Genomic DNA, 15,973 nt, shown 5'->3' with positions numbered 1-15,973 from the left:
CTCAAACTCAAAAAGACATGCGTAACTGTTTTGGCTAACTCCCAACAACTGCCACGTTGTCTAACATGCACATTAATGCTCTCTAGAAATAACAGCTTGATAAAATCATTATCTGCCAAAAAAATGCTATATTACTTTAGATACAAATTTCACTACTATATCTTTTCTCATCCCAACCCCCCTTATTATATGCGTCTATATAATCTATAAACTCTAATCGCAATCCAACAATCCAGATTGATTATTTTGAACTTATTTAGGAAATATCATAGGTAACTGGTGATTAAATAGTACATAGTCCTATCAAGGTTTTCAGGATTGTCAAGATCAAGATAGCAGGGTAACAATGTATGATAAGAGGGAGCACTATAGTGCATACAAAAATTGAGAGGAAACAAAATGTTTTATCAGAGCACTAGCAGTGAACGAGCATTACTTCTCCAATCAAAGGTTAACGATGGTAGGCTTGTAGTCAATCACAACTATTTTCTCCATGCAGGGAAGGAGCAAATTTGCATATTCAACATGGGCAGGATGAGCTACATACTCTGCAAGGCCCTCTGTACTCTCAAATGTTGATTCAAACACAGTGACGGACCCACATTGGTATGGGGTGTGCACTTACATCCCCTCATTTTTTAAAATTCACTAAATTTGTAAATAAAATCTTATATTTTTATATTTTATTTTATTTATATTTATATAATTGAACCGATTTTATTTTTTATAATTTGCACACACTGATTTAGGGTCTTGGATCCGCCACTGTTCAAACACATGAGTGAAGCCTTGATGCATGTTTTCAGCACTTACATCTTTGCCCTACAATATATAATTCATATATAGGCATTAGATATATTGCTTTGAAATGTTTCAATCAAGCCAGTAGCCACTAGAATGGGTTCAAGTGCAAATGTGTTGAAAGTAAGATGCTATGCAATAGTTGAATGACATTTCACAATCACCTATATAAGTTCCATCTTTTCTAACATGACAGCAGATAAATCTAACAACAATCCAATACTCTATTCCGTTAGGCCTGACCTGAGACATTAACATTGTAAATTTCCCAAACACTCTTAGTCTTGGCCATGAGAAACTTAAGACTCCAAATAAGGGATCTTTCAGAACCTAAGGCTAGTTGCCATGTACAACAATTAATAGGACAATTTCCAGGTTCGAGATTAGGGAAGCTAATACCATCCTCACAAAATCATAAAATAGTCACTTATGTTTTAAAAACTCTCTTAAAATGACAAAAATAAGCTATTTTGTCTCATAAAATAGTCACATATTGTGTCTCACTAATATCATACTCGCTTGTATAAATAACAAATAACAAAAGAACTTAATAATGCAGAAAAGGCAAAGAAAAAATGGAGGTTGTTCTGAAACCCTGCAATTTCAGCTATGGATTTTCTTGATAATCTAAGAAAAAATGGACCACTATACGTAACATTTATGAAGACTACAAACACAATATCCATTGGATCAAAATGTAGACATAAATAAATTGGAAACCAACCCAATTAATGTTTCACTCACACTGCTCATCAGTAATTAGTACTTATTCATCAGCTAACCTGGGCAACCCATTTCAATGAACATATTAAAAAATTCAATTTTGTGGTCAACGGGTTTAGCTTTTTCCTGATCAAAGTGGGTTGTTGAGTTGCATTGCAAGTGTGAGAAAGAAAAGAAAGAGATAAAATAAGGTACCAATGGAATGACCTCATAGGTGGAATGAGATTGACTAGATTGGCATAGGGGCAATGTCGTCCTTGAACTTTCCAAGGACTACGTGTTTCACTACTCCTTTTGCTTCCTCAATATCTTCATTCACAACAACCTCATCTCCTTTCTCACCGTGTATTATAGGCATCTCAACAAAATGAAAAATAGAAAATTTATTCAAAATATCAAAGTTTTTTTTGGCTTTTTCCACCAAACCATTTAAAAAACTTTTTTGGTGTGATCTATTTCTAAATTATAAATCTAAATTCCCATCTTGTATGAGACTTTTTTTCTAGTTATTAATTTCTACTATATTTAAAAAAGTCAATAACCAAAAATAACATTATATCACAATATATTTTATCATAAATCTAAAATATAATTTATATATTAAAATTATTTATTATAAATTTTAATATAATATGATAGTTTATATATTCAAAAAAAATATTTATTATAAATGTTAATTATTTAAAACAAACATTTATTTGTATATTACACAACTAAAATACTACCCAATTCTTATAAAAGTGAATAGTATATATAAAATTTTGTGATTAAACAATGAGATCAGTTTTATTTTCATTGTTAATGTATCTATTTTTATTTATAAAAGTTAACACAATTATGTTAATGTATGTATCATTTATTTATAAATTTTACATCAATAATGATTTCAAAAAACTATAATCTAAATATTGGAAAGAGTATTTGGTACAAAAAATTAATTAAAAAATGTTGGAGTATAACAACAAAAAAAACTCATTAAAAATTTAGTGATAACATGCATTCTAAAACTCATTTAAAATTTACACTCATTCTAAACATACTATTTATTAACCAATGAGTTATATATCGGTTGATTGATTGAGCATGAGTGGATTATTATAAATTATCTATTATTTTTTTTCAATTCCTAAAGATAATGATGATACGTTCTTACGTCGGACATATGCAAACGATATCTGACAAGCTAATGATATCTCACATGCTGTTAACATTATTATCATCATATCTAATATTTTTTATAAATAATTATGAAAAAAGTGTAAGAACTTATTTAAAGATATAAAATAACTTATAATTTATTTTTATTAATTTTGATAATCTCAATGAAGTTATCATATCTTACGAAGTAACTTAAAATTAGTTAAGATGAGAATAATTGCAGATATCATATTCAATTGTGAAGTTATTCAAAATTTTAATAATTATTATAATCATGTATAATTTTGCAAGTTAAGTGTATCTTAGAGCATTTTCAATAGATACAATTTAAGCTATTTATTTTAAATTCTTTATTTCCAATTCATTGATCTCCACATTAATGCCACATCATAGTAAACAATTGTTTTGATTTGTGTTTTTGACGATGTTCTTCAATCTCGATCCCACAACTTCTATTTGTAAAAGAAAGAAGTAACAATAACTTATTTGTTTTTTCAAAGAAATTGACACCAGACCGCACTATAAATGGTTAAAAAATTTCAATGAATGCATTAAATTTGGTTGAACTTCCAACTGATGCAATAAATTATCGATCAACCAGTAAATTTTGGCTGGACTCCGGCAATTAACGGCACCAGTCACAAGGGAAGTTAACACCCAAATGTTTAGTTCGTGTAGTTTTTTCTAGTTTCTGAATATATATGAACATGACATGGTTTAATTAATTCTTCACGAACATGTATGACAGTGCGTACCTGATGTTCGCAAATGGGCATTATAAGATAGTATCTCTTGATTTACGAATATGGTCATGCATTAGTTCCAAGTAAGAAACAATATCGATGCCAATTAAAAAGAAAGAATCACCCAAAGCTCGAGCAGAAACAGAGAACGGTCGAGCACTTACATATAAAATTTAACACGGAATTTTCATGTCTAGAATAATATAAATGAATATGCATGATCCTCCCAAAACCAACACGTTAAAACTAGTCTATAAGATTGAAAGATTCTATTTGCACGTTAACAACTAGTGTATAAGATTAAAAAATATTTTTTTTATAAATGTTAATTATTTAAAATAAACATTTATTCTGTATATTACACAACTAAAATACTACTCAATTCTTATAAAAGTGAATATTATGTATGAAATTTTGTGACTAAACCATACGATCAATTTTATTTTCATTTGTTACTATATCTACTTTTTATTTATAAAAGTTAACACACTTATCGTATATTGTTAATGTATTTATTCATAAATTTTACATCAATAATGATTTCAAAAAATTATAATCAAAATGGAAAGAGTATTTGACAAAAAAAATATAATTAAAAAATGTTGGAGTATAACAAAAAAAACTCATTTAAAATTTGATGATAACATTACTTAATTTGTGTATTCTAAAACTCATTTAAAATTTATACTAATTCTAAATATAACATTCATTAATATAGGTTTTAGCTCAATTAGTTGCGTAAAGTGGATAAGTTGTTATAAATTATTTAATATTTATTTTTTATTTTTGGGTTAGAAAATATCACATATTCCCTCTATTCCAAGATAATAATCGTTTTACCCTTAAAAAAAATAATTAAATGAAAGAGATAATTTTTACAACATTAACTCTTATATCATCACTAATTCATTTGTAAATTTTATTATCTATTATTAATGTTATAAAAAATATAAGTAAAAAAATAATTAATGTTATATTAAAAAACTAAAATGATAATTATTTTAGAAAAAAAATTCTCTTACATGATAATTATAATAAAACAGAAGGAATATAATATCTATCATCAAAATAAGATTGACAGTCAAAATTAGTTTCCTCCTATTCTCACTCTCTTAGGCATACACAAGAACTCATGTTTCCTATTGGGGATTTGCATTTTTTTAAAATGATTATTATAAAAGTTAACAAAATTCATCGTATATAAACTTGTGATTGTGATTGGATACTTTATTCTTTAGATACAAATTTCACTTCTCTAAACCCCGATCCCCCCTTATATGCCTCTGTATTATCTATAAACGTGCAGTGATGTACCCCAATTTCCTAATTGCAAGCCAACAATCCAGATTGATCGTTTTGAACTTATTTAGGTAAAACTATAAGTAACTGACTCTTGATTTTTAAACATTGGAGTGATTCAATAGTACATAGTCCTATATCAATAAGGTTTTTAGAATTGTCAAAATCAAGACAAGAGAGAATAACCCTCAATATATGACGGGGGAGGAGCATCGTAGTGTATACAGAAATTGCTTAGACAGAAAACAAAGTTTATTTTTATAAGAACACTAGCAGTGAACGAGGCTTTACTTCTCCAATCAAAGCTTAACAACGGTAGGCTTATAGTCAATCACAATGACTTTCTCCAAGCAGGAAAGGAACAAATTTGCATATTCAACATGGGCAGGATGAGCTACATACTCTGCAACGCCTTCTGGACTCTCAAAGGTTGATTCAAAGACATGAGTGAAGCCTTGATGCAGGTTTTCAGCACTTACATCCTTGCCCCTACAATACATTTTTCATATATGGGCATTAGATATTTGCTTTGAAATCTTTTTTAATCAAGCCACTAGAAGGGGTTCATGTGCAAATGCTTGGAGAGTAAGATGCAATGCAATAGTTGAATAACATTTCTCAATCACCTATACATGTTCCATCTTTCTTAACATGATAGTATGTAATTTTAACAACAATCCAAATCTTCTATTCCTTTAGGCCTTATCTGAGCCATTAAAATTGTAAATTTTTGCCAAACACTCTTTATGGTGTCTTTGGATTAGATATTACCTCAATTTTTCCATAATCAATTCCAATTCTATGTTGAAAGCCAAAGCAAGCAACAAATAGTTGCTTCCACTTTTTCAATTTTCCACCATGATTTTGGGGCCAGAATCAATTTTGTTAGCTATCCAAACACACTATTAGTCTTGGCAATGGCAAACTTAAGCCTCCAAATAAGGGATCTTTTAAATCCAGGAGGCATGCCAGATCTAACTCTAACACCTAAGACTAGTCACCATATCCAACAATAGATAGGACAATTTCCAGGTTGGAGATCATGGAAGCTAATACCATCATCACAAATTCACAAAATAATCACTTATTTTTTAAAAAACTCTCTTAAGAAGACAAAAATAAAATAAGATGAACCAAACGTGTATGATCTAACTAATATCATACTCAGCTTGTATAAATAACAAAAAGACCCTATAATGCAGAAAAGGCAAAGATCTTGTCTTGAAATGAAAACCCTGCAATTTCACCCCTATGGACTTTTTTAATAATCTCAGCAAAAATCAACCAGAAACATTTCTGAACACCACAAGCATATCCAGTGGATCAAAATGTAGCCATAAAAGAAAAAATTGAAACCTAATCCAATTAATATTCCACATCCACTCACTCTGCTCACCAGCACTTAGTACTCATTCATCAGCTAACCTGGGCAAACCCATTTTAATGAACTTGTTAAAAATTCAATTTTTTTTGTCATTGGGTTTAGTTTTTGCAGCCCCTGTTTTTAATTTGTGAAGAAGTTGATATTGTTTGCCCAGATCTATTGCAAGTGTGAGAAAGAAAAGAAAGACATGAAGAAGATACCAATGGAATGACTTCATGGGTGGGATGAGATTGACCAGATTGGCATAGTCCTTGATGAGCTCTTCAATCCGCTCTGGAGTGACGTCGTCCTTGAACTTAGCTAGGAGCACGTGCTTCACTACTCCCTTTGCTTCCTCCATCTCTTCTTCCACAACCACCTTATGTCTCTTCTCATCGTGTATTGTATTATAGACCTCTGAGAACAAAATTAAAAATACAAAATTTATTGAAAATATCAATCAAACTTTGTTCCGAGGTCCAATATTATTACTAGTGCACCCAACATTTTTTAAAAATACCAGAAATGCCCCTTCTTCTATCTTCTTTAAAAAGTTGGGTGCACAGTGATTGTGATTTTTGGTGTGGAGCTTTTTTTTCTTGTGTTTTTCTCTTTCGTGCGATATTTTCTTGCGATAGTTGAGCTTCGGTAAAGGTGAAGGAGCTGGTGTTCATTGTTGTGGTGATTTGTTTGACGTCGACGACAAATGAGGTACGCATTTCTGCATCTCTGCTGGGTGTTCGTGAGTGGGCTGATCCATAGAGCATACGGATCAAGTTGATCCGTAAGACTGATACAGATCAAGTTGATCCGTTAAGCCTTACGAATCAACTTGATCCGTAAGGTTTATACAGATTTTGAATTTCGTCCTGTCGGAAGAGAAAAACCACCACGATAATGCCGCCAATAATGCTCACAAAGAACGGAAGAAGAAGAGGCAGTTCAAGAAAGAAGGAGATTCAACTCGCAAAAGAAGAAGAAAAGCTTAGTGCACAACTTTTTTTAAAAATAAGCAGGAATATTTTTGACTTTTCCCATTAAGTGTTGGGTGCACCAGCAATAATGCTAGGTGCACCTAGCATCAGCCTCAAACTTTTTGGATTTTAGATTAACAATGCCCTTACTATATTGGTTAAAAAAATAAAATAAAAAATATTCATTATATAAATCATAAGAAAGTATAAAAAATTATAAATTTTAGTTTTTAATAAAAATATTTCTATTCTAAGTTTTTTAATCAATGTTAATGTTTGTAAAACACTGATTAGCATGTGTTTGTAGGTTAAATTACTCAACAAATACCTGTGGTGATATCAAGATTTTAATTAAATCCATTATAAACTAACACCGTTATAACTCCGTTAACTCACTTGACATGGCAAAAAGGAAATTTTAATCATAGTGACGGTGACACCAGAAATGGAGACTCGGAGGCATGCAAAATCGAATAGGGAGCACTTTGTTCTTTTTTTTTTCTCTTAGAATCCTAGAAACATGACATAGCCCTGCTGTAAAATAAGCATGTCTTAATTTACATTAATTAATGACGATGATAGTACGGCTAAAATATGAAGCAAATGATAATTTATAATCATGGCACCTTATTCATAATGTTCAGAGTCCTATTCACATGTATGCGCCTTAATCGACGATAGTGAAGGAAATTCTTGTGCTGACATTTTGGCCAAAATGAGACAACTTTCTTTTGCATGAACACCCTCCTGATAAACTAGTATATGGGCACCCTTTCCCCTAGATTAGATTGCAGTTTGTTTCTTTTTCTTTCTTTCGTTGTTTCTTTTCATTACTCTACCAAAAAAAAACGAGAATTTATACGAAAACAACTTCAGAAATACCCCTTTATTGAATTATTCCCTCACTATCTCTCTAAAATATCAATGAAGTTTACATAACATGGAACATGCAAAATTAGTTTTCCTTGTATTCTCTCACATGATATACTTTTACACATACACACAAACTCTCGGTTTTCAATCTGAATAAATCAATATAATTTTACTTCACTTGATTTCTTTAGTCTTAGAGATTCTTATTAAGAATCAGTTTGTTTAAATTTATTTGTTGAAATAAACATTTATTTTAATAAAACAAATAATTTTATATTTTTTTAGTATATTTGTCTAAATTATTTTTGTTTAAAAAATAAATTTTTACTTATTTTAAGCAACAAATTTTATCTACTTTTTGAAAAAATACTTTTATAAAAAGATTTTATTTTAAAATTATTTTTTTAAGTTTAAATAAACTCACTCTAAAACGAAAAAATTATTAAAAGAAGTCTCATTATAACCCCAAAAAAGTCATATTTTGCTCTTGCCCTCAACTATAGAGAGAACAAGGAAATTTAACTAAGTTAGTTAAATAGGATCATGAATGTAATTTTTTTGATATTAGACTTCAATTCCTACTAATCAAAACATGTTATAGACAAAAGAGAAAAAATGGACACATAAATATACCATTTATTTGATAGTTACATACAAGTGTTTCTAATATTTTAGTAGCAAAAAATTATAACATACTTTATATGTTATATTCTTATAATGTTAAAGAGATATGGATTTAGGCCTTTTCAGGAAAGAGATATTTTATTTAAAATAATTTTATATCTTTTTGTTTTTATATTTAAAGATAAAAAAACTATCTCATATCTTTTTATCTTAAAAAGCTTCCTAATACAAGATACAATTAATTCTCAAACAATCACATAACTAATTATAATAACTAATCACATGATGAGGTGTAACAATGTAATCTTATTCTTATTTTATGAACAAGTTTCACGTTATCAAATAATACTCTTTGTTTATATTAATTATATTATTGTGCTAACAAATAATATAATAATATTTTATTAAAATATTTATTTGACTAAATTAAATCTCTAATTTAATTATTAAATAAATTATTTTCTTTTGCAACGATTGAAACACTCCTTTGTAGGTTCAATAATAGATCGATAGTAAATTAATCATAATTGATTAATTTACTAATCAAGGTAGACATTTAATAATATTCTTTAACGTTCAAATAACATAAAATAATATTTTTTGCCTTTAAGAATGTAATATTTTCTTCTATTACAGTTCAAGGTTAACTCTAGAATATAATATTATTATCAAATTCTAACAAGTGCACATTGTATTTAATCAATGAATGACTTAAAAAACTCTTTGCTTTTTTCATTCAATTGTCTTATCTAAAATTGATGAATTCCTTCTTAATTAATAATTAATTCTACAAGTATTTAATCATATACAATATTCACTCAACTAGTATCCTAAGGTATTAGGTATTTGAAATTAAAATATGATAAATAATCTCAAGTGAAAGCAAACTATTATATCTCTCCTTGAGAACTTCATATTATCAATTAAGATGATATTAATCATTAAGAATTCTCACTTTGAGTCAATTCAATGATGACATTCACATGTACATCATCTATGTATTTTAATAAATGAAATTTATTAATATTTATTTAATATAGACCATTAAATATATATTAATTTATCCAGATTATTGATGTTCTATTCATAGTAATCATAAGATCAAAAACAATTTAGATTAAAATTATAAAAAACTTATTTCTCATTATCATAATCTCTATCATAATAACAAATTTCTAATTTTAATCAAGTACTTGTCAAATTAATAATTTAATAAAACAATAAATATAATAATAAAATAAAGAATAATTTTTTACTAAAATTAATAACAATGTATTAGATCTTTGACATACATATTTATCCCAACACTATTTCCATTAATGGCTCCCGAATGATTTACTATGGGTTAGGGACCGTGTTTGGCCTGCTTTCTCTGGTGAAAAAAAATAATAGTGTATATTGTTCTACACAAATTACTTTGAATTATATACTGTAAATTTAATAGGCCATTGTACTGATATATGCACTCGGTGGAGTTATATACAATGATTACCATTTACCACATCCGAGGAAGATATAAAAAAAGAAAACGTCATTCAGTTGCACAAAATCACAAGTTCCAAATGCAGTGAAAATTGTTAAATATTTTGGCATTCAAAATTCCTCTCATAATTTTACAGAAGAGAGATTGCTTAATTGTAACAACAGATAAGGGTAGTACCAGGGGCCAAATGACACATTCCTGCCCCTGCCCTGCCACAAACTCTACAAAATCCAAAACGTGCCACATATTGGAGTGGCACAACTCAGAAACTGTATAACTATTATAATGTACAAATTGTTAAGAGGGGAGAAAATGAACCATTAATTAATGGACTTTGTCACAATTGACAACTACGCCATCACGTGCCGGAGTGGCAGTGTGTCACCTTAAATGGAGTATCTGAGTAGGCACTGGAGCAGGAAAAGATAAATAACAAAGCATTAGCAGGCACCACCAATTCTTTATAATCTTCCCTTAAATGCAGAATGCTGAAATGAATTTTAAATCAAAACACCTAGGGAGATGGGAAAGTTTGAATTTAACACAAGAAATGCATGAATGTACTATTCTGGATTTGTTCGACATATGACCACAAACTCAAAACATAAGTTTCAATCACAGACAGATAGAATTCAAGCGATTTCGGCTGCAAAATATAAATATCTAGAACATATCTCTTAATATCATTACTGTATCTATCTTGCATAGTCTTTGGTTGGAAAGCAATATTAGAGGGAAGGACAAGAAGGAACTTTCAAAATATTTTTTCTTGTTTGGTTCAAACATTTAGAGAGATGGGGAGTGGAATGGAGATGGCCAAAATTTCTCCTCCCTCAATTTTGGCTTCCACACCAAATTGGAAGATTTGGAATGGGGGGAGAGAAAATTTTACACTAATTGACTAAATTATATTTTAACTTCATGACTCTGTCTATTTAAAGGATGTAATAGTAAATTATGTTCCCTCTCCTTCTTTCCATTAAAATCCATTTGTTAAAATATCTTGGATGATTTCTTAGGAGTAGTTTTCATTAAATTACTTGTTTAGTCAGTCTTTCTTTTGGGTGTGTTGCTCCTGTATCTTCGACCTTTGTCATTGCCTCACAGCACCATCTCCATTAATGCCCAGCCTCAAACAGTCCATCACCCATGTTTGCCACCTTCCCATAACTATTGGACTCCCTCAATCAGGCTGTGGTTTGTTAATGTTTGACGAACAGATCAAACAGATTCTCTCTCCCCATTAGGTTTGATGTGTTTGGACTCTTTGACGATCTGGGTAGTGGTTATCTGATAGGGACTTGGGTATTTAGGGGATGCCTAAGTCTCACATCAAGTAGTATTGAATGTTCGGGACGATACTTTGACAGGGACTCAGATATTTATGGGATGCTTAAGTCCCCAAGGGCTTGAGTACTTAACTACTTATTAAATTGGTATCAAAACTAGTTGTAGAAAGGGAGTGCAGTCTCAGCATCATTTTAAGTGGTGCTTAAGTCCCACATCAAGTAGTCTGGGATGCTTGATTGAGTACTTTAAGTGATTTGATTCTCCCCTCTGGATAGCTAGTTATGTTAGATAGCAAATCTTCCAATCACTGAAATTTTAACATTGTTCCAAACATCCATAAAGTAAAACTTGAAATATAAACTGCAGGACAGTAGTTTATTTTAAAAAAAATCAAAATGGAATAAAGAAGTATTAGAGAATAAAGATTCCACTTACAATTAGGATGACAATTTACTGCTCTCCACTTCTTCATCTGAGGACTTCACACAAGTGGAAGATGAACAATGGCATCTAGGTTGTTCTTTACAATCCACTTCTGAGGATAGAACGAATAAGATGATTCAAGATCAATATGCCAGACCATAACTCTCGAGCAGTTGTCCATTAAGCCCTCCATTTGACTTTCATCTTCAACCACCTGCTCAATCAATGTGCTAACCTGCATATAGAAAAGCAAATTCATAAATGATCAAGGCATGATTTCAGGTTGTATGGCACTCTATTGATGTTACCTAATCTGATTAGATATGTTTTCACAGCATGGGTTAGATACAGAAAATAATGTTACATAACAGATAAAATCATTAAAAAAAGATATATTAATTTACTAACCCACAAACTTTCCTTGACCGAATCAAGTTGTCTGATAGGTTCAAGAGTGGGGCGGTGCCACCTCTTTGGATCCCAGAGTATTGTACTATTGAAGGCAAAACCCGGCATTTCAGCATGAAATCTTTTAGATTTCCCATTTGATTCATCTGTATGCCATCCAATTACTTGACTTCCATTACAAATGGGCCCTTGCAAGACAATGCTACTTTTATCCCCTAATAATCTTGCTACAGTCCATGTTCCAAATCGCCTGAGAATCAAAATGACGATATCTCACAAGTCACAACTAACAAATGAAAGAATAATTGAAAACGCAAAAATATTGTAGGAAAGACGAATGTGCCAGAACATTCTGCATAACCCAATTTGATTGAAGAGTAGGAGATGATTAACAGAAACATTGTCACACTGCTCATTAGTGTTCACTTTTCAACAGATAAACACACCCAAATACAAATACATACACATTATATTCTTAACTTTTTAAGGTGTGTTAGAATTTGAAATAAACAATCATCTATTAAACAATAATTCTCTATTTTGTATGATAAGGTTTGTATTTGTAAGGCGTCAAAGTGTAGTTTGCCATAATAATCACACCCATGCCTTTGGCCACTGCTAATTCATCATATGATTCTACACCAAAAGAGGTGAGGGGCCAGGGGTTTCCTATCATTATTGAATTCTATCAAAATAAAGGCAAGTGATAGATAGAATTTGAGTACTAAGGTTGTATTAAAAGAAGGGAAAGACTCTCATTCTGACATAACTTTGCACAACACAGAAGACCTTCGCAAATACAATGTATGTATCTATGTATGTAGTCTCTTTCTCAGAAATTGAATAAAAATTAAAATATGACACCAAGTCAATCAACAACACTTATAATGACCCTCCCCATACCCCTCCTTCAATAGGTTAGGCAGGCAAAATTAGAACCATGTCTCTTATCCTTAAAGAAGTGACAATCAGAAATTCATAGCAAGTTAAATACAGGTATAATTGCTGTATCTTATCCATATTGCCTCAATAAATTACATATCACAAACATTTGACTATAAATTGCATCCGAGTCGCTAGAGTGAAAGAGAAGGCAAAGCAGACAGGTGCTAACAAAATTAATATCTTGGAAACTAGAAAGACCTTATTTCTCTCATTTGCTGAAAGAGTTCCACTGAGTAGATGTTATCATCATCTGCAAAGTAAACAATTCCTTCAAGACGATGAGTTTCAATGTGTGCCATTGCAACATTTCTTTGAAGAATGCTCCTATGGCTTGGGTTGGTTAGATTTGTTTTACAAATGAGATGCCTGTACATAATCCCACTACTCCATAAGATGTCAGCAGTTTCTTCAGATTGGGAAGTCATCTCAACAACAATCCACAACAAGGGAGGTGGGACCAATTTTAATGTCTGCGACAAGCGATGCAAATAATATGCTTGAAATAGATGATTGTGTGTTGGGGTTACAATTATGAGAAGCTTCTGAGACTCCAAATATGGATTTTCACTGATTTGGCTGTTGGAGACATTATATGCCACTCCATCTATTAGTTCCTGTTCTTTCACAGTTGAATACAAAGTAGCATTAAAATTCACAGCCTCGTTGATTGATGGGGTCACATTTAAATTTACATTTTCAAATGGCTGGAAATTTGCCACTGCAGATATCACCTCAAAGGAGAAGGCTTGTTGTTTTGGCATGAGATTTGCGGACATGTGTGTCGATGCAAGTGGGATGAGTCCAATAGAAACACCAACCACGAAGCAAATGAAAAAATGAAAAAGCATCTTCCTCCAAAGCTGCCCCCGTGGCTTTGATCTCTCCAAAGCCCTGAAAGACCTTGGGGAGAAAACACCAAACACAAGTGCACGGTAGTCCAATCCAACCGATGGTGAGAAGTTCTGAGGACTCGATGAGGACTTCGACAAGGGAGAAGCTACTGAACACACTTCTCCATTTGCTACAGTTCCAGCTCTAGGCACGGGAGACAAGGTTCTTCTAACAGATGCCATTAACAGAAACCCAAACCAATGTTTAGTATCCCCAAATGAGCACTGTGAATACAGTTATGGCAGGAACGTATCCAAATTCCAAAACAATCATAAACTTCTTGTCTTTCAAAGTCAAAAACAACAATTGTCATGACCTATTGGCATTTGCCAAGAGCTTCCAGATGATCATGTTACAGAGCCAAAGGTGCGAAATAAAGCTGGCATAATAAAACAATGTAAGCAAAGCATATCAGGTCAAAGTACATAAACAATGTAAATTGCAAGCAATCCTTCCACAAGAATATATCAAGAGTAAGCCCTCTCAAATCCCTCAAAATCCGCAAAGCACATTTCATCACGCATATAAAAAATACTTTGAAGTGTCTATAAAACCAACCAAAATGAGTTATTAATCAATAATGAAGAACCAGTAGAAACAGTGAAAATGCACATACCAAATATCAAGGTGTCTTGCTCAAGATAGCATTTTTAGCAACTTAACAATTGACACTGGAAGTTTGGAACAAGTTGAGTTACCCAAATGACAGCGAAGCAGAATGAAGCGGCATGATTGTTCCAACTTTCCAAACAAGTGGGGCATTAAAAAGGTAGAACTATGGCAAAGTTGAGCTTTGAGTGATACCCTTCTGACGCAACTAGTTCTAGGGTCGAGGGTGAGTCAAACTAACTGTGATTTCAGGAATCTGTGCTGGTCTTAGATCTAAAAGGAAGGAACTTCAAACAAGAAAAGAAAATAAATCCAGAAAAAAAAAAACAAAACAAAAAAGGAAAAAAAAAGAAAAACATAAAGACAGGGACAGTGATATGTTTCTTAAAAAAATTTAAAAGAAAATTTAATACCGCTTTTGTCATGTGATTGACGATGTCAATGGGCGGGACATCAAAGGAAAAACAATAAAAAAAAAATAAAAAAGACAAATCTATATAAAAATTGCTATCAAGAATTACGATTAGGGTAATCCTATGAATGATGAGTCCAATATAAAACGAAGTTTTGTTTATAATTAAACTAAGTTTTCTTTGTTGATAGAAAGTATATAAATTTTGTTATAAATCTTTACTAAAATTAGTGGTCTTTCCTAACCTTGAAAGAGTTCTATTTTCGCATAATCTAAACTTTCATTAAAATAAAAAATGGGTCTCAAGCCTAGGTTTAAAAAAAAGGTATTGTATTAAACTTTTAGTAACTGACGTAAAATTTGTCTATATGTCAAACATAAGTGTTGTTGTATGTTTAATGTGCAACAAAGGATTAAAATAACCACATTAATTTCATTAAATTGTTATAATTGTTTGAACAATAAATACAAAATGTTTTTAAGATAATGGAGTAAATGTTAGGAGAAGAACTTATAAAGAGTGTATTTGTCTTAAAAAAAAAAAGGTCTCAAGCATAGATAAAAGAAAAGGACTAATAAAAGTTATTGAAAAAAAAATAGTTTGTCACTTTAATTCTTAACTAAGATATGATGTTTGATTTTTGGTTTAATATAAAGTCAGAATTAAAGGTATTACTTTATCCTAAAATGCACATACCCAATAAGATGAAAATAATTAGTTGTTAAATAGAAGTTCGTCTCAAATGTTTGTTAGTTAAAAAAATTATATTAAACTTTTAGTAATCGACAAAAATTTGTCAATATATCAAACATGATAATTTTATTAAGGTTAAATTATAATTTACGTCTCTTTATAATTTTATGGATTTTGGTAAGAGCTAAACTTATGATTTTTGATTGAAAAAAGAAGATAATAAATTACTAAAATACTTATTTTATTTAATTAATTTTATA

At 30.8% G+C, this 15,973-nt stretch overlaps 2 protein-coding genes across 3 annotated transcripts; both read right to left on the bottom strand.

Moving 5' to 3' along the window:
* Positions 1–4,796: 4,796 nt before the first annotated feature.
* Positions 4,797–6,489, bottom strand: LOC114409108 (stress-response A/B barrel domain-containing protein HS1-like). Its single transcript, XM_028372419.1, has 2 exons — positions 6,309–6,489; positions 4,797–5,213 (listed from the first exon to the last, which is right to left on the bottom strand). The coding sequence occupies exons 1-2, from the start codon at positions 6,446–6,448 to the stop codon at positions 5,024–5,026; spliced, it is 330 nt and encodes a 109-aa protein (XP_028228220.1). The 5' UTR covers positions 6,449–6,489; the 3' UTR covers positions 4,797–5,023.
* Positions 6,490–10,121: 3,632 nt separating this feature from the next.
* Positions 10,122–14,950, bottom strand: LOC114409107 (probable beta-1,4-xylosyltransferase IRX9H). Of its 2 annotated transcripts, none has more exons than XM_028372417.1 (5): positions 14,615–14,950; positions 13,306–14,377; positions 12,163–12,412; positions 11,767–11,989; positions 10,122–10,451 (listed from the first exon to the last, which is right to left on the bottom strand). In XM_028372417.1, exons 2-4 carry the CDS (start codon positions 14,178–14,180, stop codon positions 11,813–11,815), a joined length of 1,302 nt encoding a protein of 433 aa, XP_028228218.1. In that variant the 5' UTR covers positions 14,181–14,377; positions 14,615–14,950; the 3' UTR covers positions 10,122–10,451; positions 11,767–11,812. The 2 variants fall into 2 exon arrangements, with proteins under 2 accessions (XP_028228218.1, XP_028228219.1); XM_028372418.1 differs by having other exon boundaries at positions 14,697–14,950.
* Between the last annotated feature and the right edge of the window lie 1,023 nt (positions 14,951–15,973).

The sequence above is a fragment of the Glycine soja genome, chromosome 4 (genome assembly GCF_004193775.1).
Source record: "Glycine soja cultivar W05 chromosome 4, ASM419377v2, whole genome shotgun sequence".
Lineage (NCBI taxonomy): Eukaryota > Viridiplantae > Streptophyta > Magnoliopsida > Fabales > Fabaceae > Glycine > Glycine soja.
This window is presented reverse-complemented; position numbering and strand designations above follow the sequence as displayed.